This window comes from Coffea arabica, chromosome 4e (assembly GCF_036785885.1).
Source record: "Coffea arabica cultivar ET-39 chromosome 4e, Coffea Arabica ET-39 HiFi, whole genome shotgun sequence".
NCBI lineage: Eukaryota > Viridiplantae > Streptophyta > Magnoliopsida > Gentianales > Rubiaceae > Coffea > Coffea arabica.
Window position 1 is genome coordinate 13,329,338 of NC_092317.1, and position 24,471 is coordinate 13,353,808.

General features: G+C 35.0%; 2 protein-coding genes and 1 long non-coding RNA gene across 4 annotated transcripts; all 3 read right to left on the reverse strand.

Annotated features, from left to right (window-relative positions):
• Positions 1–334: 334 nt before the first annotated feature.
• On the reverse strand, positions 335–2,388 carry LOC140006065 (uncharacterized). Of its 2 annotated transcripts, XR_011813651.1 has the most exons (5): positions 2,371–2,388; positions 2,044–2,231; positions 1,851–1,943; positions 1,250–1,766; positions 335–535 (listed from the first exon to the last, which is right to left on the reverse strand). It is a non-coding gene; the product is annotated as an uncharacterized lncRNA (long non-coding RNA). The 2 variants fall into 2 exon arrangements; XR_011813650.1 differs by lacking the exon at positions 2,371–2,388 and having other exon boundaries at positions 2,044–2,285.
• Positions 2,389–5,060: 2,672 nt separating this feature from the next.
• Positions 5,061–6,809, reverse strand: LOC140005481 (uncharacterized). The gene has a single exon (XM_072046480.1). The coding sequence runs from the start codon at positions 6,807–6,809 to the stop codon at positions 5,061–5,063; it is 1,749 nt and encodes a 582-aa protein (XP_071902581.1).
• A 15,051-nt stretch (positions 6,810–21,860) lies between these two features.
• On the reverse strand, positions 21,861–22,683 carry LOC140005482 (cysteine proteinase inhibitor 4-like). Its single transcript, XM_072046481.1, has 3 exons — positions 22,632–22,683; positions 22,450–22,517; positions 21,861–22,145 (listed from the first exon to the last, which is right to left on the reverse strand). Exons 1-3 carry the CDS (start codon positions 22,681–22,683, stop codon positions 21,861–21,863), a joined length of 405 nt encoding a protein of 134 aa, XP_071902582.1.
• Positions 22,684–24,471: the final 1,788 nt, after the last annotated feature.

The window sequence follows — 24,471 nt, forward strand, 5'->3', positions numbered from 1 at the left end:
CATAGTCAACCCTTGGAGTTGTCACATTATGCTTCCGTTCAGTGACGACTTTTGTTGTCATTGTTTTCCATCCATAAAAAGTGACGACTTTCTGGTGTCACTAGTGAAACTTGTTGGCAGTGACAACTTTTTTATTGTCATTTATTTTTTTTGTAAAAAGCAATAATCTAATGTTAATTACGCAACATAGCTGCCAACAATCACAAAACGTTCATTGAGTAGCAAGGAGAAAAAAAAAGCCAACATACGAAAAGAAAGCCAACATTCATTTCCAATAGAAGATCAACCCAAATACATATATATATAAATGTTGCCTCAAATGAGTCATAAACCATGCACCATCCAAAATAAGCCATTCAGTTACAATACTAGTGATTTCCCATCCACAATAGAGAGTAGTAAAGTTCTATACAAAAATATGAGCACGATTCCCATCTAGAACAAAACATGAGCACGATAGGCCTTGTAGTCTTCAAATCAAAAACCATCTCCACAGCAATGACTGGCTTCTTCTTCTTGGGAATCGTGTTAGAACCTACACGTTACCAAAATTGAAGCAATGAGCACTGGTGTTAAAACTGGAACTACACTTCTAGATAGGCACCATATTATAAAAACTAATGTCACTCTAATTTGAAATTATAGCAATCTAAGTAAATTGCTTAACACAAAAATAAAGTGAAATTATAGCAAATAAGACATTGAATGTATATTCTGTGAAATATAGAATAACAATACAAACACAATAAATATTTGCATGTTCACAAATATATATGCAATAACAATAACAATAACAACAATAAAATCCTAAAATCATTGAGAGCCTAGATGATTGTGAACCACACAGTATATCAAGAAAAAAAACACACACACACACACACACAATCACATGTGCCTCTTTTTCCTTAGCACAAAAAAAAAATTCTGATATAGAAAAATTTAGATGAGTTCGACAAAGAAAAAAGTGGAATACATCCCAACATTCAAACACCTTTGCTTTAAAAACACTAAAGTTTTGGTTGCAACATCCAGCACCTCAATGGCTGTAATTAAACATGAACAAGATTTCAAGCACCTAAATCAGGCTCAAGCAACTCAATTGCATTAAATAGGAATCAGATTTGGTGGAACTAGATTTCAAGTGCCATCAAGCAACCCAATTGTATTAAAAATGAATCTCTATTTTGTAGAACCAGAATTCAAGTGCCTCAATTGTAATAACTATGAAGAGCAAATAATTTATTTATACCTGACACAGAAGTTGCTTATTTGCGCAAGTTTTTCAGCTGGTTAGCTAACTCATCATACAGGCTTCTTGTTTCTGTTTGTTGCTGTTGCAAGGTCTTAATCAACTCTTGCTGAGCAGTGAATTGTTGAGTTACTTCTGCAGCTCGTTTTTCTGCTTCATCTGCTCTTTTTCGGCTGTCCTCAATCTCATGCCTCCAGCGTTCTACCTCAGCAGCTTGCTTCTTAGTTGCACTACGACCGCGAATGTGTCCAGGTATGTAACCAAGTTCTTGCTCGCATATTTCCTTGCTAGTCATTGAAGTTGTAGCCTGCAATTCCCTCATTTTGTCCTAGGCAAGTAAAAAATATGATCATTATGTAGCTGGAATGGATGTCAATAATTTAAAAATCCATTATCCAAGTGAAACAGCTCACCAAGGTCTCTTTTGCTTTGTCATTTACCAGCCCCTTGACTTCTTTGACTTTCGACTTAACTCAAACATGTCTATCTCTGAAAGCTCGACATCTTCTTTCCTTTTCTGTCCAAATTTTCAATTTTTTCATTTTTAGTCATATGACAAAAAGGATGTACATGTACAAGTGTTGGCTGGGTTTCAGATTACCTTTTCCTCAACAACTCTTGCAAGCGATTTTGTGCCAACAGTAGTGTGGCAGTCATTTTTGGCACGATTTTGCTTGTTACGTTCACTAATTTTCTGCCACAAATTAGTGAAAATTTTAACTGACAAAGATTAGCAAATTTGTGAAGTGAAATCTGAAATTTAATAAAAGGATAGGTTATTTTGACAAGCTAACCTTAAATTCATCATTTTCAAAGTAGCTGACCAGCCACTTCCAATCTTCTTCACTCACACCTTCAGGAAGTTGCCTCAATGCTTCTTGCCTTAATTCAAAACTCTGAAAATACTTGTGAAGCCGATATCGATGGTTTCGATATTGTGTGTTTAACTGCCTATTAATAGCAGTTTTTGAGGTGATGTGCTCTGGAAATCGAAAGTCATCCTACAATAACAGTGCAATCTACTTAAAACCAAGCAAATCTATGTGAAAATGACATATTAAATCTAAGGAAGATTTGAGTGCAAAAGTAGTGCAAATCTAAAGCAGTAAAATCTCTCATACTTTCTGGATGAAATTAGAGTATTAGCAGGTCAACAAATACCGTAACCGTGCTATATATGCCTTCTCGGTCACCGGGATTGAAATGGGACCACTTTGGAACATTAAGCCTAGCAGCCTTCCTAACAACACAACCCCCTTCTGTGATGAAGTATTGAGAATCCTTCCCAACAATCCGCCAAATACAATCATCAATTTCAATGGTGAGCGTCTCATTAGCCTCTTTTTTTTTTTGATAATGATAGATTTCGTGTACGTCCTCTTCTTCTTGCTGACAGCAGCATAGCTATTAACAAATATCAGTCCATACATTACTTTGACCACATTAACAAAGTTAGTCATGAAATAGAAACTTGGTTTTTAATTTCAGCCGTGAAAATGAAGTCTAACTTACCATTTTATTGCTCATCCGAAACTGGAATAGTCTCATTTTCTCCGGATGCACGAGACTCAGATATCTGAGGGTGTATCATCCTACTCTCACTAGCAATTTCTCTAGATGAAGAAGTTGGAGTGACAAATATTGCATTCTCTGAGGATACACTCTTGGATGCACTTCTTGGTTGATTGCTTCCAACTGAATTAGGTATTGCAGGCTATTGTGCACCTTGAGCTTTTCTCTGCAGCATTTGGCCTCACTTTCCTGGTCCAGCCATCTAAAAGTAACAAGAAGTTAGTGTTACAGCATAGTATAATTTAGGAATAAAAACTAGTTAGCCGGAGTTAAAGAGATTAAACTTAGTGTCATGTAGTCCTCATCAATTTCACCTATTCCGAATCGATGTCATTATCACTAAGAATCTCCTCTTCGTTTTCCTCATTGTTAGACTCATGTTCAGTCACTTCATCATCATCATTAATGAAGTCTTCAAAGGTGCCATTTGAGTTATTTTTTGACTTCTTAGCATGTACAATGGATGAAGGTACAGCCTTCGGTATCTCATTGTCTTCTCTTGAAAGTAATGGTGGATTGTCAAGGTCTATTATAATAGTGAAATCCCCAGTTGCTTCTTCTTGATATATTTCCTCAACAATTGATTCTTTTTCTAAATCTTCAGGAACATCATACAAGTGCCTTGGACTGAACCTCTCGACGACAAACCAGTTTTTGCCTAGTTTCAAGTCTTCAAGATAAAAGACTTGTTGAACATGTTGAGGGAGGACATATGGTTGGTCTTCATACTATTTTCTGGACGAATTGACACTTGTGATACCCCATTCTTTGTCCACTTGCATCCCAGCACTATCATCGGTCTTCCACCAGTCACACTTGAATACTATAACCTTTTTTTTCTCGAGCCAGTATCTTACTTCAATAATTTGTTGTATCACACCATAAAAATCGATCATATTGTTACCATGCTCACCTCTAACTACAATACCACTGTTTTGAGTCTTTCTTTGCCTTTCCCGATTTTCCGTGTGAAACCTATACCCATTAACCATGTAGCCCGTATACATGCAAACTCGGTTGTCTAGCCCAAATGCTAATGCTCGAAGCTCGCCATTGGAAGCCTCGCTGCCATACATAACCTAGTAAGGACAATTTCACCTAAATCAGTAATTTATTGTATTAGAGATAAAAAAAAGTAGGCTGTTCAAATGACACTACAAACATACACGCTGTTTAACCCATTTTGCAAATTCTCTATCGTGCCTTTGGTCCACATTTTCAGCACTCTCTGCCTCCAACTCCATTTTATGCGCACTATAGACAAAAACAATAAACCCATAAATTTTTTATGAACATATCAAAATATAGAACAAAGGTACAAGCTTTAATTAACATTAAAAGCTTACTTTATATAGTTCTCAAGCTCATCACAATTGTTCAATATAAATGTATGAATTTTTTCCAGCTCTGAGTCAAGGAAATTGCCCCTTTTGGGCCCTCCAAATGGACGACCAGGGCATGAAAAAATGGACAATTCACCAGTATTATATCCCCTATCATTGTTTCGTTCAGGCTTGTTGAATATCGTATCAATATTGTCTAGGTACATAGAGCAGAATGTCAAGCATTCTTTATCTATGTACCGCTCAGCAATGCATCCCTCTGGCCGGGCCTTATTCCCAACATAACTTTTCAGCACTGTCATATGTCTTTCTCAAAGGAAAATAAAAGAAATTAGAAGATTGCAGTGGTCTTTAATAAAAAAAAACTTACAAGGCTATATGTACAACTCTCTACCTCTCAAATGGGAACATCCAACGATATTGAGCTGGACCGCCAAGGATAGCTTCAGCAGGCAAGTGAACCATCAAGTGCATCATTATATCGAAGAAAGCTGGAGGGAACAACCTCTCTAATTTACATAAGATGACTGCAATTTTTTGGCCTAACTCCTCCAGAACCTCTCTATGTAATGTTCTAGCACATAATTTTTTGAAGAATTCACTTAACTCGAATAGCACTTGCCGAACTTCTTTTGTTAAACTTCCACGGATTGCAAGTGGGAGTAGCCTTTGTATAAAAATGTGGAAGTCATGACTTTTCATTCCAGAAATTTGAAACTGGCCATTCTTTATACATCGGCAAATGTTTGAGGCAAACCCATCTAGATATTTGACAGAATTCAAGAACTCACATACTTTTTTTTTCTCCTCCTTGGTTAGGCTGTAACAGGCATGTGGCATGATATAAGAGTCGCCATTTGGAATCAAATGTAGCTCTTTTTTCAAACCCAAATCCTTCAAATCTTGACGACACAACCAGTGGTCTTTGGTTTTGTTTTCAATATCCATAATTGTGGCAATGACAGCCTCTGAGATATTTTTGACACATGCATTAAATCCAAATTATGCCTAAGAAGGAGGTCTGCCCAATATGGTAACTCAAAGAAACAACTTTTCTTTGTCCAGTTCAAACCACTCTCAGAACGCTTGCGTTTCTTTGCATTGGATTGCGCCTTGGTCTTCCCAAAATTTATCTCCATATTTTGTACCTGATCCAAAATTTCATTTCCAGATAAAGGTACAACAGGATTCCTAAAGTCCACATTGCCATCGAAAGGTTTTTTTTCTCGCCGCCAAGAATGGTCAATGGGTAAGAAGCGGCGATGACCTGTGTAACACAACTTTTTTCGGTGTGGTAAATGTACGCAAGTTGTCTCAACCATGCAAATAGGACATGCTTGATACCCTTTCGTACTCCATCCGGACAGCATTGCATAAGCTGAAAAATCATTTATAGTCCATAGTAAAGCTGCCCGGAGGTCAAATTTCTTGCCACTATATGCATCATATGTTTCAACACCAAGCCACATTTCATTCAGTTCATCTATTAGAGGCTCCATGTAAACATCAATCTCATTTCCCGGGGATTTAGGCCCAGGAATTAGCATTGATAGGAAAAAGAAAGGATCTCTCATACACTTCCAAGGGGGCAGATTGTATGGCACTAGATAAATAGGCCAGATGCTATAAGCACTACTCATGGTCCCAAAAGGATTGAAACCATCAGTTGCAAGACCTAACCTCACATTTCTAGGATCAACGGCGAAGTCCGGATGCAACCTATCAAAGTGTTTCCATGCTTCACTGTCTGCTGGATGCCGCATGATGTTATCATCATGCACATACTTTTCTTTATGCCATCTCATATCTGAACCTATTTCTTTGTGGGTATATAATCGTTGCAGCCTATGCTTCAAAGGAAAGTAACGCAAAACTTTGCGTGGAACTCTTGAACCTGCCATCTTGTAGCGAGGTTCTTTACAATTTAGATTTGGACAAGTGTCTAAATTTTCATTTTCCTTGTGGAAGAGAACACAATCATTGACACAAGCATGGATTTTTTCAGATTTAAAACCTAAGTCTCGAATGAGCTTCTTAGCATCAGCAAAAGACTTGGGAACTGTGGCTTCAGGAGGTAGTGCATGCCTAAAAATTTCCAGCAATGCATTGAAGGACTTTATAGTCCACCCGCTCATTGTTTTCAAATGGAGCAAAGTGACTACAAAGGATAGCTTTGAGTAAAAATGATTCCCTGGATACAGCTCCTTTTTTGCATCTTCTAACAATTTAAGAAAGTTATCTGTGTCACTATGATTCTCATTTAGACTATCATCTGTTGATTCTTCCCTACCAGCCCAATTGTCCCCCCATTGTGCTGTCCCAATGTCGTGCAACATGTCATTTAAATCTTCAGTATCACTATCCTCCTCTCCATCCCCATGTTCAGTACTATCCCCACAATTTTGGTGTCGAAATTGTTCCCCACGGTGTATCCATCTTGTGTAGCTTTTACGAATGTCTTGAGTCAATAAATGATCCTCCACAACTGTTTTAGTTTGGTTACAAAAATTATTGCATTGTGTACATGGGCATGGGATTTTCTGATTTTCAACTTTTTGAGAATATGCAAACTTGAGGAAATTTTTGACTCCGAGTTCATAAGCCTTGTCCTTCCTATTGCTAATCTTCATCCAAGTTTTATCCATGTTCTAGATATAGACACATCAGCCTTTAGTACAAAATACTTTTCTAATATCAAACTAAAGAGAATAATTTGTTAACTAGCCTTTTCAAAAATTAAGGCTACAAGTCATATGAAAAGCAGCCATAAAAGTAATATGAAAATTCATATGAAAAGCCATGAAATCAGTATCATATATCAAGAAAAGTAATATGTAAAATGCAACATTTCAGAAGCCCAAATTGCCTCGGATAATGGCAAGGAAATGAAGCCTTTCGGGGGCAGGACAGAAGCCATTGGATAATGAGCCAACAAAAACAGGGGAAAATTAAAATGTAGGTTCGAAAATGGCAAAGAAATAAAGAACAAAGAACAAACTTCAGTTGAACTTACCTGAGAAATGTATAGCTTTCCCCAATTGCCTCGGATTTGCTAGTGCTAAAGAGCTCGACGCGGTTGCGGGTCAATAGAGGGGAGAAAGGGCTATCGTCAGTGGTGAAGGAAATGCTGAAGAATAAATTATGGTGCTGGATAGCTCGGACTTCAGCGGCTGATGGTGGTGGATAGCAGTGGACTTCAGCGGTTAACGGTGGTGAGCGGCATTTCGACGCGGTTGCGGGTCAATGGAGGGGAGAAAGGGTCATCGTCAGTGGTGAAGGAAAGGCTGAAGAATAAAGCTCAAGTTGCTGGGTAGCGGCGAACTTCAGCGGCTGATGGTGGTGGATAGCGGCGGACTTCAGCGGCTAACGGTGGCGAGCGGCATTTCGAATCTACGGGAAGGAAGGGTTAGTTCACCATAGGAAGGAAAGACTGAGAATGAAATTTGTCTAAGTGTTGGAAGAGAGAAGCGGCGAGACTTTTGTTTGTGTGTGAACAACCAAAAACAACGTCGTTTTGTAGAGATTTCAGCCACCCGCCTCGCGTCTCTTTCAGATTTCAGACTGGCGCTCTTTTTTTTTGGCATCTAAGCACGTCTTTGAGATTCCAGGATTCACGCCTTTAGCTTCATACATCTTTTTTCTTTTTTGTTTTAGCCAAATTTTTTTTTCAGGTTTCTTTTTTCATACTTAATCTCTTTTTTTTTTCCTTAATCTCATCTATAAATATCAATAAATTATTTGATATTGGTTTCTTTTTTGTGCATGTATATATATGTGTGCTTGTTTGTGTCTATATACATCTTTTTGGGTTTGGACAACTCAATATACAAATTATTTAAGAAATTACCTTACAATAAAACTTACACAATAAAACATGTTTCAAAAATTTAACATGCATAGAATCGCTTATATACAGTATAGCACTTCTTACTCATACTTATACTACTCTTTGTCTATTACTTAGTTTTTATAATAAATTAAAAGAAACATGTAATCAAATATTCTGTTAAATGTGTGGCAACTCTCAATCTTATTGCACAACAGATATTTTACTAAATAATTTTAATTTCGTATATACCCATTCCATATGAAAATAATTATTACTTATGATGTATTACGCGTTATACTAATCTTTCACAGTGCTAACATTAGACTACAAATTATATTCAATTACACTTTTTCAAATTATTTCAATTATTGATTTTTGAGGGTTGTTATAAGGAATAATAAACAATTCGTGAAAAAATTTTTATGCTCAGACATGTCTATTATGTCAACTTAGCAAAAATTACAAATATCTAAAAATAGTTTGTTATTATATCATTTGCATTTTGCTAATACGTAATGAGTAGGGGCTAAATTATAAAATTAGGGTGTCATATCTTCGGTGCTTTTGCTCATATAAAAGAATTGGGGGCTAAATAATAAAATTAGGGTGCCATAGTAGAATTAGTGAAATTTGATGAAAATACTATAGAATTGCTTATATACATTATAGCACTTCTTACTCATGCTTATCCTACTCTTTGTCTATTACTTAGTTTTTATAATAAATTAAAAGAAACATGTAATCAAATATTCTGTTAAATGTGTTACAACTCTCAATCTTATTGCACGACAGATATTTTACTGAATAATTTTAATTTCGTATATACCCATTCCATATGAAAATAATTATTACTTATGATGTATTACACGTTATACTAATCTTTCACAGTGCTAACATTAGACTACAAATTATATTCAATTACACTTTTTCAAATTATTTCAGTTATTGATTTTTGGGGGTTGTTATAAGGAATAACAAACAATTCGTGAAAAAATTTTTATGCTCAAGTACGTCTATTATGTCAACTTAGCAAAAATTACAAATATCTAAAAATAGTTTGTTATTATATCATTTACATTTTGCTAATACGTAATGAATAGGGGCTAAATTATAAAATTAGGGTGTCATATCTTCGGTGCTTTTGCTCATATAAAAGAATTGGGGGCTAAATAATAAAATTAGGGTGCCATAGTAGAATTAGTGAAATTTGATGAAAATACTATAGAATTGCTTATATACAGTATAACACTTCTTACTCATGTTTATCCTACTCTTTGTCTATTACTTAGTTTTTATAATAAATTAAAAGAAACATGTAATCAAATATTCTGTTAAATGTGTTACAACTCTCAATCTTATTGCACGACAGATATTTTACTGAATAATTTTAATTTCGTATATACCCATTCCATATGAAAATAATTATTACTTATGATGTATTACACGTTATACTAATCTTTCACAGTGCTAACATTAGACTACAAATTATATTCAATTACACTTTTTCAAATTATTTCAGTTATTGATTTTTGGGGGTTGTTATAAGTAATAATAAACAATTCCTAAAAAAAATTTTATGCTCAGACATGTCTATTATGTCAACTTAGCAAAAATTACAAATATCTAAAAATAGTTTGTTATTATATCATTTGCATTTTGTTAATACATAATGAATAGGGGCTAAATTATAAAATTAGGGTGTCATATCTTCGGTGCTTTTGCTAATATAAAAGAATTGGGGGCTAAATAATAAAATTAGGGTGTCATAGTAGAATTAGTGAAAGTTGATGAAAATACTGTAGTATATAGTGACGCAAAAAGTTGTCACAAAATTGGAACCGGGTAGACTTTCAATGACAACAAGTTATGTTGTCACTGTAGAGAGAGCGTTTGTGACGACTTTACTTGAGTTGTCATAAAATCATTTCCCGCGGCATCAAATGATATGCGCGCCAACTATTTCGTGACGAGTTGAGAATGACAACTTCCAATGTTGTCACTGATTATGCTTGTGCTGTACTCATCTGTGATGACACCTAATGTCGTCACTGAATTAGGTTATCTGTGACAAGATTTTGTTGTCACATAAATTTTTGTCACTGAAAAATATATTTCTTGTAGTGATTCCTACCGTGTGATTCAAAAACTTCTGGTATAACAAAGTCAATCTTATTAATAGCAATTACATAATAAGAGCCAAGAGAATGTTGGCTAGGAAATGGAAGGGATGTCATCATATTTGGAAATTATTCATTGAATTCATTTACTATAGTAATTTGAGATTGGGGTTTCATCTTTTCAACTTCCTTTTCAACTACATCATTAGATCCTTCTTCTTGAAACTCTTGCAGTTCCTCATCATTTGTCAGGATAACTGCACTCTCATTTTTCTCAAGGTTGATAATGGTTTGTGAGGGCAATTTTTCACAACTTGGAGGAATCAATTGGCTTACTGTTGATGGCAATAGACATATTTGATCCTCCATCCTTCTAATTCTCATTTGTGTCTCATGTTGAAATTGATATGTATTAGCAATTTGTAATTCCATCATTCTTCACGAAACATACATGACGTGAATAATAATTGTTGCTGTTGATATTGATGTTAAAAACCTGCTGGCCTTGCTGTATAATTAAAGAGTTGAAATTGTCCCACCATTATTGATCATACGTATTTGAATGTGGGTCACACCACATTTGAGATAGTGTTGAGAAATTTCCAAAAGTACGGATTGAGGCACTCAGGTCATCTTAAAATGTAGGGCACATGTCGGTTGAATGATACGAGATATAATAAATTCTACAAGTTGCAACAGTCAATTTTTCTATATGAGAGGTTAGTGTATCTAAATGTTGATCATTAGAAAAAACACGAGTCTCATTACCCTTCCTAGAAATAAAATCCAGTCTATCACCAAGATATTAAATGTTGCAGCCATAAACTAGTAAAAAAATAAGTGAAAAATAAAAAAATATGAATTAACAAAAGAAACAAATTAATCAAGCATCAGTCCCCGGCAACGATGCAAAAAATTGACAGGTGTTGAGCCTGTGCAATAATAAAAATCTGCTTGAGAAAAATATGAATTTTGTAAATAGTGGTGAGTAGGGTCGAATTCACAAGAATTGGAAAAAATTCGTTTTTTCTAGAGCACAAAGGAAGGGAAATTTTTCGGTGAATTTTAGCTAATTAAGAAAAAGAAAATTCACAAAATTAAACAGCAAAATAAGTCAATAATAAATATGGCTCTAACCAAAGGTGCAACTTTTCAGACACGATCCACACAACTAATCATCAATGTAAGAATAATTCAAATATTCATTTATAGATTGGTTATAACTATCAACAAGTTCTGACAGCTAACTTTTCCTTTGTTTATTGATAGTCAATGGACGACCATTAACTATTTTCCTAACCAAGAAACAACCCTAAGTACGGTTGTCGGATTTAATTTTTCGATTGCAATAAAAACTAGAAAAGTCCAATTCTAACCAACAAACACGCTATGAGGGTTTGTTTAAGTCAGATTATACGTTTCCTTAATATGGGACCAATCACACTAGTCGCCACTAGTATTAATCAATTAAATAATTACGAATTTAATTGATTAATATAGCAGTAGATTATTGACAAGTATCCATTTTACCTAATAACTTATGCATATTTTAGTTTATTTATAGTTAATTCTGAGCTCCTAAGACAATGTGAGTGACCATTTTGACAATATTTGATTTTTTTGAATAACATTGAGAAGACTTCTGAATTCATCCTTTTTAGTTATTAATGTTTATTATATTTTGGTAGGGATAAAGAAGTAAGGACAATACGGGGCCGTTTACAAAAAGTCATCGTCGGATTGGATGAGACTATATGGGGTGAGATAGTGAATTTCGAATTAGATATCAAACTGGATACCCGCTAGAAGGTTTTGCAAGAGAAAAGAGTATTGAGCAATATATGAGATCAGATTCAAAGAGTGAAGTCGGCAGTGAGTTTTTTGAAGAAGAGTATTTAGTAGTATACAATGTGGGACAGTGAAATTCGTTTCAGATACCACGTCGGATACTTAGGCAGAAAAAATCTGCAACTTGCACAGCTTTTCATCCTTCTTTCTTGTAGCATCTATGACATTTTGGCAGCTACTTTTTAGGTTCAAGACATCAACTTTCATCAACTTTATGTCATTCCATTTTCACCTTTTGACTCTTCAAGACCAAATCAAGTTTCTTATGGAAGATTCAAGGGGATTTGAAGATTATAAAGAGAGGGAACTTTGTTGAGCTTTTGGGAGCCTTTAGTTTCTAGTTAGTCTTAGAGAGGGTGAGAGCTTTGGAGCAAAAGAGAGAAATAAAAGGGGTTGTGTCTTGCCCTTTGAGGCAAGACATAAACCCACCATGTTTATAGCTTTTCCATTTCTATTAGTTTGTAGGATTAGATTAGAATTTGTGTTATGTATCCATTTAATTAAAAGCTGAGCAAGACGGAAGATTGGGATGAAGAAGGGGTATGGTGGGAGGCTCTAGTGACAAGGGTTATCTTCTTCCCCAAACTCTTTATCTTGTATTTAACTCTATGTTTAGTGAATCTACTAGTTTTGATATTATATTGTTGTTGTTGTTTTAAAGTTTATGCCTTAGGTATTTGGTTGGACTATCTATGATTGCTATGTTTTGATTTCTTGATTATTTTGGACTATTATCTTGATTGAGTTATTTAGCATTTTTGTTCTCAAAATCATGATTAATTGGCCCTTGATTGTGATAATTTCAAGGTGTTAAATTTGCAATGAAAATTGAAATTTGACACTAGTTCACGGAAGTGTTAAACGTAGGGAATACACTCACGAAAGTAGAGGTGCACGTTTGTAACTTGTTTTGTAGTAATTTCATAGAAGTAAATGAGTTTATGGTTGATTTCATAATCACAAAAGTAGGTATGGATTAGTTATAAATATAGTTGGTACACTGGCGAAAGTAGGTATCACATACATAAGGAAATTACGCCATGACTTAATCGAGATTTTAGTACTCAATTAGTTGAAAAATTGCATTAACATGAGTAGATAGGGATTCCATTACCAACGGAGCTTTCGTTTGTATTTTCTTCCCATTAGTAGTTTGGACTTATTGGTTTTACTTTGTTGGTAGTTTAAATAATAGAGAAACTTTAGTAGTGGCAGTAGTTGTCCGTTTTTCCTGTGGGTTCGACCCTAACTACCCTATACTCGCCCACGACCCGTATACTTGTAAAAAATCGCGTGTGGGGTAGTTTAGAAAATTATAAATTTAAAACTTGACTGTGGATTGAGATTTATTATTGTATGCATATCCCATGCATGTCAATTGTTATGTTAGTTCAAATATCGAGCCCTTGATATTCAAATAACAAAATAATCATGAAAAATTAAACTAGAAAACGTATGAATATCAATAAATAAAAGAAATAGATAAAAATGATTCGATTTCACAGATGTTTGGAACCGCATGTTTAAGTTAACCTTCGACTAGAAAAGGAAATTTAGTTGCTCCTCATGGTGAATGTGTAGTCAATGAGAGAAAAATATCGATGTTTATTTTCTAGAGAAAGAGAAGAAAAAACTAACTACCATCTATGATCCCGCTTTCTTGAGAATGAGTTGTGAATATATCGATATTCACACTTAAAAGGATATTCCCTAATTACCTAGAAATTATCTAGATAAAAATAAAATTTCTCTTTTGATAAAAGCTAAAGATAAAATAATAATCCTAACTAATTATCTTAGATAAAAAGAGAGCTTTCCAAAGATAGATAGGACTCTTGGTCTCTTCTCAAAGCTGCAGAGAATAATCGATCGATCTTCTAATATTACTTTGGAGTCCCGCACTTTTGAATTCTAGAACCTACTATAAGACGCGTCCGTGCTTAACATCAAATAATCTTCTCAACAACTCTTTTTAAACTCTTTTATTCCAAACTCTTAAAATACCAACCAAACACAAAATTTAAGTAGAATCCACACAATAATGAAATAATCTACTAAAATGATAGGAGAATTGACACAAATTATATAACAATTTAGCACTATCACATCGCATAGGAGACCAATTAGAAACATATACAGTACAAACAATGGCTTCTGTCCAAAATCTTTAGGCATATTCTTGGCATGCATCATCGATTTCACTATATCCATCGAAGTGCGATTTTTCCTCTCCACTACTCCATTTTGTTGAGGAGCTTTTTTGGCTGCCAATTGGTGTTCAATCTCATATATCTCTAAAAAATCATCACAGATAGTAAAGTCAGTACCTCTGTCAGTTTACAGAATTTTAATAAAATGGCCACTTTGCTTCTCAACATACACTTTAAAACTCTTACAAATATCACAAGCATTAGATTTATTTTTCAAAAAATATACCTAAGTTTTTCCACTAAAATCATCAATGAAGGTAATAAAATATTTACTGTTACCATTGGAAGGTACCTCAACTGAGGACAGGTTCGCATGTATCAATGCCAATAGATGACTAGCCGTCCTAACCTTACCTTTAGGAAAAGAATCTCTGCATTTCTTTGCCAAAATACAAGAATTACAGTGCTTAGCAGAAAAGTCAATGGAAGGCAGTCCATACACCATATTCTTCTTGGCAAGAAAACTCAAACTCCCAAAATTCAAGTGACCAAGCGCATGTGCCATAACCAAATATCATCAAGAACAACAGAGTTAAAGTAAGGTAAATCATGACAATTGGGAGTGATAGGCTATAGATGGCTAATATTCATGTATACCTTTACTATTAGTCTTAGACGATCATTAGTAATAATACCAATGTTATAGTTAAAGCATAAATCATATCTCTTATCAGAAAGCTGTCCACGACTCAGCAAATTATGATAAAAGTTTGGCACATAGAAAATATCAAAGATAAAATTAGATTTACCAGTCTTCAAATTAATCCTTATTTTTCCTTTCCTAAGCATGGGCACTCTTTCATTATTACCAAATTTAACAAATGATCTAAAAGACTCATCCAAATTTACAAATAGTCTCATTTTTTTCTCTATTATTATTTGCCATATTAGCATACTTGCCTTTCTTGTTATAATTGTACCAACATTCATTTTTATAATGACCATTTTTTTTTGCAATTATGGCATTGAATATTATGTGTGAGAGAATTATTATTATTTGCTAGCTCATTTTTGGGATAATTGTTACCTCTCTGCTAGTAAAAATTACCTCTACCATGGCCTCCTCATCTTCTTCCTCTGAACTTTTGGTTCCTCTAATTGGAACCATCATCCTTCTCCTTGGATTTATCTATCTGCATATGCAATGCTTTCTCCACTGTTTCTTTTTCTGCACCATCTTCCAATTTTCCATTAATTCTCTGCTCATGAAGAATTAACGAACCTGTAATTCTTCAATGGTCATGGTTGAGAGATCTTTTGTCTCTTGAATCACAACCACCATATGATCAAATTTCATGGGTAAAGTATTGAGAGTTTTTTCTACTAGCACCTTATTCATGAGATCATGACTATTGAGCTCCATCTTGTTTTTGACGTCAATCATCTTGAAATATATGATCCAATGGTTTCTGATATTTTTCTTGGTGATCAACTCAAATTTCCTTTTCAACATTAGTAAATTATTTTTTTGAACTATATTAACTCCTTTGTATGTCTTTGCCAAAATATCCTATGCTTGATTTGTAGTTTTGGCATTAGCATTTTTTTTTTTCAAAATTTGAAGCATCAATTGTCTAGTGAATTTGAGACAATGCATACTTCTTTGCCTATTGACACTTGCCTCAAATCAGTTTCCATTTGAGTTCTCACAAAACTATAATCTTTTCTCCATGTGAGTTTTGGCATTGCATATGTAATATTTGTTGGCACAGTCGATGTAGTTGGCATAGACATATCTTCCAATAAACCTAACTTTGAATACCACGATGTAGGCCCTTACAATATTTAATCAAATAAATCACAAACAGTGGACACAAAACAAGTCCGAAAGTTCTGCACCTCAATCAAGCAAGAAAGGACAAATGAGTTCCGAGGCCAGAAGACAAAAACGAAGAAACGGGACTAGGAGGCATTTCTTATTAACACTTTGAATTTTTTCTCTCTCTTACAACAAAATCAATAATTTTTTAAATAAATAAATAAATCCTAAAAAGACTTGATTTAATAACCCTACAACTTCCACACAAGCAAGTGAACTCCTCAAGGAGTGCGATGATTAAAATCAATAACTATGTTGTATTTAAGACATCATCAATGCATGAGAGATGAAGAATTTGTTGGAAACCATCCCCCAAGTGTAACCGCAGGACTCTTCTTCTTTTGTAGTATTTGTTGACCAGATGTTTGAGCTAGTTGTAATAACTGGGGCTGTTAACACAAACACCATTGGTTGAGTTGGTTGTGCATACTATGAGACTGATACCAGGAGAAAACACCATATGTTTGTCTGCTCTGTTTCTTTGTGGGACTTTCCAGTTTAAGCTTTGACGTTTGGTATTTTTTATATATATATTAATCGGTGTATTATTCATTGATTAGCTACTTTGTGTATGCTTGTTAGATTTTTCTTCCAAGTTGTAACTATATTCTTGAATTGACATGTTTGTTGGAGCAGTTGGCTCAAGTGTGAGCAGAGGTTATTATCAAACTGTAGTTTCATGATCAAGGTACCCTATAGATAAATGCTTACATTCCATTTATGTCATGTGATAAGTGTTTATTATATGTGAATTTTAGTAAATTTTTAGGCTCATTTTAGATGTAATTTAGGACTTCTAAGACGTAACTTGCTCCCTAACCTTCTAAATTTTGTGAACTTCATTTGAGCAACCTAATGTGCAAAAGTTTGTTAGTTTTGCAGGAATTGAGAAGAATTATCGATGTCAAATCAAGTCGGACACATTTTGACTCTATTTGAGCTTGATTCAATGATAACATTGGAAAGGAAGCTATTATTCAAGTCAATCACTCTTGGAGCAAGGCATGAATACAATTGAGGACATCTTGTTCTAATCTTTAGAATTGAATTGGAGCAGAAAAGAAGTAAGGAAACGAAACAAATAGAAAGAGGAATATGCGACCTTCAATACGCGACTTGAAGCCGTGTATTGACAAGTCGCGTATTGTAGCTTGACTTCTACAAGTCGCGTTTGCTTTGCCACTTGCTCTGTTTCTACACTTCTTTCCTGCTCAATTTATGAACAGAATTTCGGCTGCACATGCTCAAGATTCCTAAAGGAAGAGAAAAGAACCTTTATGTCTTGTCACTTTTTGACTCTCTTAACAATATACATGTAAGAATCATTAGAGAGGAGACATTAGAGTTAGTTCTCATCAGATTTTAGCATGAGAGCTTAGTTTTAGTCTTGTTTTGTTCTCTCTAACTAGAACATTTGTGAGAACAATTGAAGATTTCATTGTACAACTCATTTTTGTTGAAGAAATAGAAGATCATTGGAAGCTTCTTCACTATTTTTGGCTAAGCTTTCTTTATCTACCTTTTTACTTGTGATTCAATGTGTGTTCATGCAATGAAATTATGTTCTTTCTTGTCATTTACCATATAAGTAGCTAAATTTCTAGATCTTGGAAATAGATGAAGTTTATGGCTATTAATATGAGTTGAATATGATTTACACTTATTACACTTTATATTAACTTGTCTATTATGCATGCTTATCACTTGTTGTTGCTTGATCACTAATAGCAAGTTATTAGTTGTTATTATTCAATGAAAGTTGGTAATAATGATGGGAGACATAAATAGAGTTTAAGTAGTAGACTCATGAGAACAGAGATGCACTTAATTGGATTAACCATGCATTTCATAAAGGAAACAAGAGTAGAGCTAGTTATTCACTATGAGAATAGGGAAAACTAGACCTAGGCCATTTCGTCATGAGAATGAGATTTGGAATGAATCCCTAGTTAAACAAGAGTTGTAACAAGAGGTAAATCTATTTACTTGAATCTTTTATGCCATAAGTTGAATCTATATCCCTAGACTTAAGTATTTAGTGAATTTTCTCCATTGTTACCTTGTAAGTAATATAGTTAAGACTAGTTAGATAGTAGTAATTACAACTTCTCTTGCTTTAATTGAATATTAGTCTTAATAATAGAGTAAGTAAAGTCTTAATAATAGAGTAAGTAAGGTCTTAGTACTTGTAAAGTTGCTCCCTGTGGGATCGACCCGATAGATGCCTTAAACTACTAATTTGACCTATATACTTGCAGTAAAACAGGTATATTTTGAAATTAAACTTGTACTTATATCAAAAGCCCGTCATTATGTATTCATGAGATGGCAGGCTAATTGGCTGAGATTTAAAATCGTATTATGATTGCTGTAGTTCTTGTGGTTGGCATCATAAAATTTTGGAACTCGGCGTGACTATGAATATTTGGATTCCTTCCTTTTGTGTGTCAAAGGCTATGTGAAATCATATCTGGTTGGTGCAGTTTTGTGTTGGCAATTAGGCTAATTTGGTTCCTTGCTACTTATTTCCAGTCTCATGTATTGGTTGAAATATGAGTAGTAATTGTAGTTGTTATGGTAACAAATTGAACACTTAGGCTGTCTGTGTGAATATCTAGGATGGAAGAACCCAAAAATACTGATAAATTTAATGGTAAGAGGCAAATTCGGAATCAAAAGGCAAGAGAAAAGTATGCATCATTATCAAAAACGCTGAGACAGCAACTAAGAAGTGCCAAACTTGAAGAAGCAGCACTATCAAAAATTATGTGAATGGTACTACCTATGTGAATAGTGTTGGCTTGAATAAACTGCTTCATTAGGTTATGATGAAGATGCTCCATACCACCTACATACAAAAGGAGCCACTGAGCATCTAACCAAAATCTGAAGCTCAACCTAAGGCTACAATGCCTTAACTATGACTTTGAACTTACAAGCATTCATGCCTTTGCTATAGTTTCTAGAATACTATGGTGTGCTTGTCGACTATAATCCTATTCCATTAGCTCACACAATTATTTTGCACAAATTTTATTATAATTCAATGTATTACAACTGATTCAACTAAAATACTCCAAAAGTACAACCTGTTCCCACCACACAGGCTAAAACTACCGTGTCGAGCACAAGAATCTCCACTACCACGCCTCTGACTTTAGATTTATGAAGAGTTATATATACAAATACATACATACATACATATATATATATATATAACCTAAAATGATGAAAAAGACCCACTCAGGAACAAGAGAATACCATTGTAATTTGGATTGTATTTCGATATATAAAACCTAAAATGATGAAAAAGACCCACTCAGGAACAAGAGAATACCATTTAATTTGGATTGAATTTTGATGAAACAATACATCAATGAGAAGTTAAGAATGATATTCTATGACTAACAATTCATTTATTTTCAAACTGACCCCAAGCATGTTATACCAGTATGGAGCCGAGCCCTTCACCCCGGTGTGCCGGACTATACTTGGGTGAATAGAGCGCTCATTCAGGCTTTTAGTTCATCCTGGGCTTGATATATATATCACGACAACAAAAATGACATTTCCTGACATGCCTATAAGGACACTTGCTGGTTTGTGTCATTATAGCACTCCTATTATGACACTTATTATCAACTCAATAATATATACTCTAATTTTTTTATTTTATCTGATATACAAATAATAATGTGCCTTTAGACTATCTATCATGACACTTGAGAAAATGTGAGATGTACCAAAAAAAAAAAAAAAGACACAAAACGGCATCGTTTGATTTTGGCGGAAGATTCATTTGCTAAAACACTTAGTGAAATATTCAAAACTTTCATTTTGCTGGCCAAAAGACTTAGTGAAAATTTTCTTCTTCTCATCTCTCTCACCTCTCCGTAAACAAGCTATCTCGGCAAATTATCTCTTGACCAAAACACTTGGAGTTTTTGTAGCTGTAAGTTGGAAGTAGTATCTGTCTGGGATGTTTGAGAAAATGGTGAGCATACCGGGTTTGAAGAGGGGAAACTATGGCGTTTTTGGGTGGTTTGAAGGTCGAACAGCGGCTGGTTTGAGCATGAGATATTACAATGGTCGCGTATTTAACAGGTAAGCGTTTCTCTGAGGTTGCAATTTGAACTTTGAACCGGATAACAAAGAGGAGGAGTAGGTCTCTTTTCAATTTGGGTTGACGCTTCTGCTTAATCACTCCTATGATCTTAATCAGAACTGCCGGTAATCTTTCTTTGGTCAGTATCTACATTAGTTTGGTCAACAATTTGCATCAATAAAAGTAATCTAAGGAGAGTTGCAACATAATGAGATGAATTAGTTAATTAAGTTCTAGATGGTTTGCCACATACAGAGATATTTAGAGATGTAGTGACTTGAATGTAGGTATGAATGAGTTGAATTTCAAATACTAACGTTAACATTCTTGGATTAGCTGACAGTGACCATTTGTGTGGTACAGCCATACCATGCATTAAGTTTTCCAGGGTTGGTTTCAATTAATTTCTTTTGTTTAATGCAGATGGCACATTTTGTGCATCACATCTTCACATTCATATGTGGTTACGCTGTTCGATTCTTAAGATCAAGATTTCCCTGGCAATCTTTGCAGTCACACCATTGACTATGTTCTGTGGCATTGCCTGTAAGGCAATATATGGTGGTTTAGCTGTAAAAAAAGAGATAAAGAACAAAAAATTTCCAGTGATAATTCTATAACTTCTGAGAAGCCTAGTTTTCTTTGCTGACTTTTTCTTTGATGGTGTATTTAAGGACTCTTACCGTAGAGCAGGCAGCATAGCGGAGCAAGCCATATCATCGATTAGAACTATATTCTCATTTGTAGCAGAGGATCTTTTAGCTGAAAAATACGTTGATGTGTTTGATAAGTCGGTGCCATTAGGGATAAAGATTGTGTTTGCCAAGGGAGCAGGGTTTGGAGTTATCTATTTGGTCACGTATGCCACATGGGCATTGGCTTTCTGGTATGGTGATCTAATGATCCCAACAAACTTTGTGCACAGGTGGAACCGGCTGAAGATTGATGGGGTATTCATGGTTATGACTGAAGGCTCTCATTTCATTGGAAAGTTTGGAAGCTACTACAAGTTCTTTCTACTTGTTAGGGATGAGAATCTTTTAGTTTGTGCACAAGAGAATCTTTCAAGTTTGTACTTGTTAGGAATTTACTATGTTAGTACTTGTTACTGACTTTTAGTTCAACAAATTATATTTAAGCATTAACTTTTGCTTTTAGATTACTATATGCATTCTGTTCTTTAGGATAATTTTACAAGTCCTTTGGATTTTTGATTGACGGAATGTATAGTAGGGAGCACTACCTGCAGGTTGCTTCTATATCAAAAAAAAAAAAAAAAACTCCTGGCAGTTAAAAGTGTCAGCATAGCTCAGCTTCTAAAGCAATATGTAATGACACTTTCGATTATCAAGAAAAGGGATTTTTGATGGCAGATGGGATGCTATAACAGCATAGTTTTCCTGACACATTTGAATGCTACAAGCCTATCCCTATATTCGAAGGGACAACACTCGTCCGAGGTGTGAGGAAAGGTAAAGTGTCAAGTTAGATTATCTATACTGATACCTTTAAATGCCCTTAAAGGTCATTTTTGTTGTAGTGTGTATATATATATATAACAAGGAAAGCAAAAAATGGCGAAAAGCAAAGTATATAAACTCTAACAGGGCACAGCGTTTTATTTATTTAATACGTGAGGTGCATTTTGCTGGTACAAATGCACCTTTTTCAACACCTCAGCATTACATCTGAAACATCCATTCTTAATTTAGCACAGGGTAGATATTTAATATTGCATACATAATCTTCAGTCCTTGTTCTCTGTAACTCATGGCGACTCTTCAAATTGTAAGAGTTGCTGGCACCCAGTGTTGTATTCTATAATCACTGCGTTGTAGCTGCCCAACTTGCCCGTGCTATTCTTAGCTGAAATAAGGAGGCAGTAGGCGGAACGATCGTCCTCGGTTTTCTTTATGCCAGAAAGCACAGCCACAAACACCAGCTGGTCATTGGTCTGTTTGTTGTGCTCATCCACTGCAAACGCTCCGAGCGCTTGAATGTGACGGTCGAGAGTGCTCACTACACTCCAATCATCAGGCACAGCAGCATTACCCTACAAAAATGTCAACCAAAAAACTTGGAGAATATATAATTCTAGATCCCAAATATTGGAACACTTGGCAGAAACTCAATCTAACAAAATTAAGAATCAAATCTTCCCCACCTGTTCAAAAAAAAGACAAGAAAAAAAGTAAAGGACTGACACGTAGAGATTGAAAATTGAGGAGTTACATTAATAGAACCTTGTAACAAGGTTGAAGGAATTTTCTTGTAATATAGCAATATACTAGAATCTAGTCAAAACCACAGACAAAACCAGTCCAGATATATTGGGTCTATGAGTATTATTCATTCACCTGTCCTTGTTTCTGTCCGGCTAATTGCTTCAGTGCACCAACGACCAGGGCAGGCTTCAATCCCTGCACTGATTTCCATTAAGAAACAGACATTTCAGTACGAAGAAAATACAGATGCTGCACATTCATTTTATGGGGAAATAGATAAATGCATGCGTGCAAAACGCAGAGAATTAACAAACTCGGGTTTTTTGCCACACCAGCCACTGGGAAGTTGGCTGCCACTGCTGCCATATTTTTACGCAAAGAGTAATGAGAACAGATTATTGCACTTGGTTGCGATTGGCGAAGCTCGATTGCTGAGTATGAATGTATGAGAGAATTGAACGAAGAATTTATAGGCGATGTTGTGGACCTAAATGTCCTCTATGCCCTTCGTCGGAAATTGGGAATCAATACTCCCACAATCATTCGCTATTTCTGCTTTTAACTTTAGGAAAATTTAGAACTTTGATTGAGTCTGAGTTTATGAAGCCAAAAAATAAATTATTTCATCATTTACCGCGCACAGCATTGAGCGTATAATTGTCTCATTTTCTCTATTTTCATACAAGTGATTATTATTATTATTATTATTATTATTATATATATATATATATATTTGATGATATTATTGTCATTAATCGTCCACGTCTTGAGGTTCCTCGGTAGCTTAGATGGAAAGCATGAAGTCCTTTTTTAAAATCGGCATTCACTTGGGAATCATATCCCTCTTGTGAATTGGAGATTCACTTAGGAATCATGTCACAATTTTAGTAAAAATCAGGGAATTTCCCGTTCTGTGGGATGAGAGTTATATGCCAAAGCAAGACTCTTTATCCCATTCCCAGTCAAGGTTGCCCCGTCTGCCGCTTGTCCTGAGATGCCTTATCCATCGACTTAAAAGGGGCATGGTACATTTCCTTGCGAAATGTCTTTAGTATGAACTGATTCTTTTTTATTGTAAATAACTCTTCCCTTCCGTATTTCTCAATCCTTAAGTAGTTCCCATATTTCTTTTTCTTGATTTTCCAGCCTAGAAATTTCCATTTGTTAAAATCCTCTTTCTCTTTCCTGCACCGTTAAATCCCATCCCTTGACTACTGGTTTTTTTTCTTTTTCTTTTTTTTTTTTAAAGATATGTGCATAAGGCATGTTTTTTTTTGTTGACAAGGGAATCGTAGCCACTATTTGAGAGACCTGTGCGACGGACAGATGTCCCAAGAAAGGTTCGAATTTAGGTTGGCAAGAAGGCATGACACCAAGTCTACTATCTTGGCTAACTCAATGGATGAAAAAGTAAGGCATGTTTATTGAAGAAAAACCAAAAGCTCGCCAACCAGTCTCATACAATAGCTCACCAACAATATAGAGGGGTAATACGCACTAAGTAAAACCTGTGTGACGAATAGATGTCCCAAGAGAAATTCGAATTTGGGTTGATGGAAAGATATGACACCAACTCTATTATCTCAGCTAATTCAATGGAGGAAAAAATAAGGCATGTTTATTGAAGAAAAAGCAAAAGGTACGTTATCCTACCAATGTGCTTTTTTTTTTCTTTTTTTTTTGAGAGATATGAAACAATACAAAATAATAGATTTTTATTTTTTTGTTTCTAACTTCATTTAAACCTCATCCACCTATTAAATTTAAACTCAAAATATTGAAGTTTGAGTTATAAATTTAGGTCCACTGTTCTAGTGCATGTCATCATTATAGGTGTCATTCTTTTGCCAAAACGGGAATTCACTTGGGAATCATATCCCGCTTGTGAAATGGACATTCAGTCAGGAATCATATCAAAATTTTAGAAAAAACCAGGGAATTTCCAGTTCTGTGGGATGAGAGGTGAATGCCAAGGCAAGAATCTTTATCCTGTTCCCATTCTAAGTTTGCCCTGTTTGCCGCTTATCCTAAGGGATGGTTATATAGTGGAGATAGTACGGATGTCTCCAGGAAGAGTAAAGCAACCGGTTGGAAAGATGTAGTGTACAATGAGCCACCGCAGCAGCATTAATGGGGAGGGCCAGCATGTGTTGT

What these genes read in the sequence shown, in the direction of transcription:
- LOC140005482 (XM_072046481.1), bottom strand. Translation starts at nt 22,683, where the DNA reads ATGGCAGCAGTGGCAGCCAACTTCCCAGTGGCTGGTGTGGCAAAAAAC. An exon ending in TGGTGTGGCAAAAAACCCGA is followed by an intron (nt 22,518 to 22,631) that starts GTTTGTTAATTC and finishes AATGGAAATCAG; the next exon opens with TGCAGGGATTGAAGCCTGCC. An exon ending in CCGGACAGAAACAAGGACAG is followed by an intron (nt 22,146 to 22,449) that starts GTGAATGAATAA and finishes ACATTTTTGTAG; the next exon opens with GGTAATGCTGCTGTGCCTGA.
- LOC140005481 (XM_072046480.1), bottom strand. Translation starts at nt 6,809, where the DNA reads ATGGATAAAACTTGGATGAAGATTAGCAATAGGAAGGACAAGGCTTAT.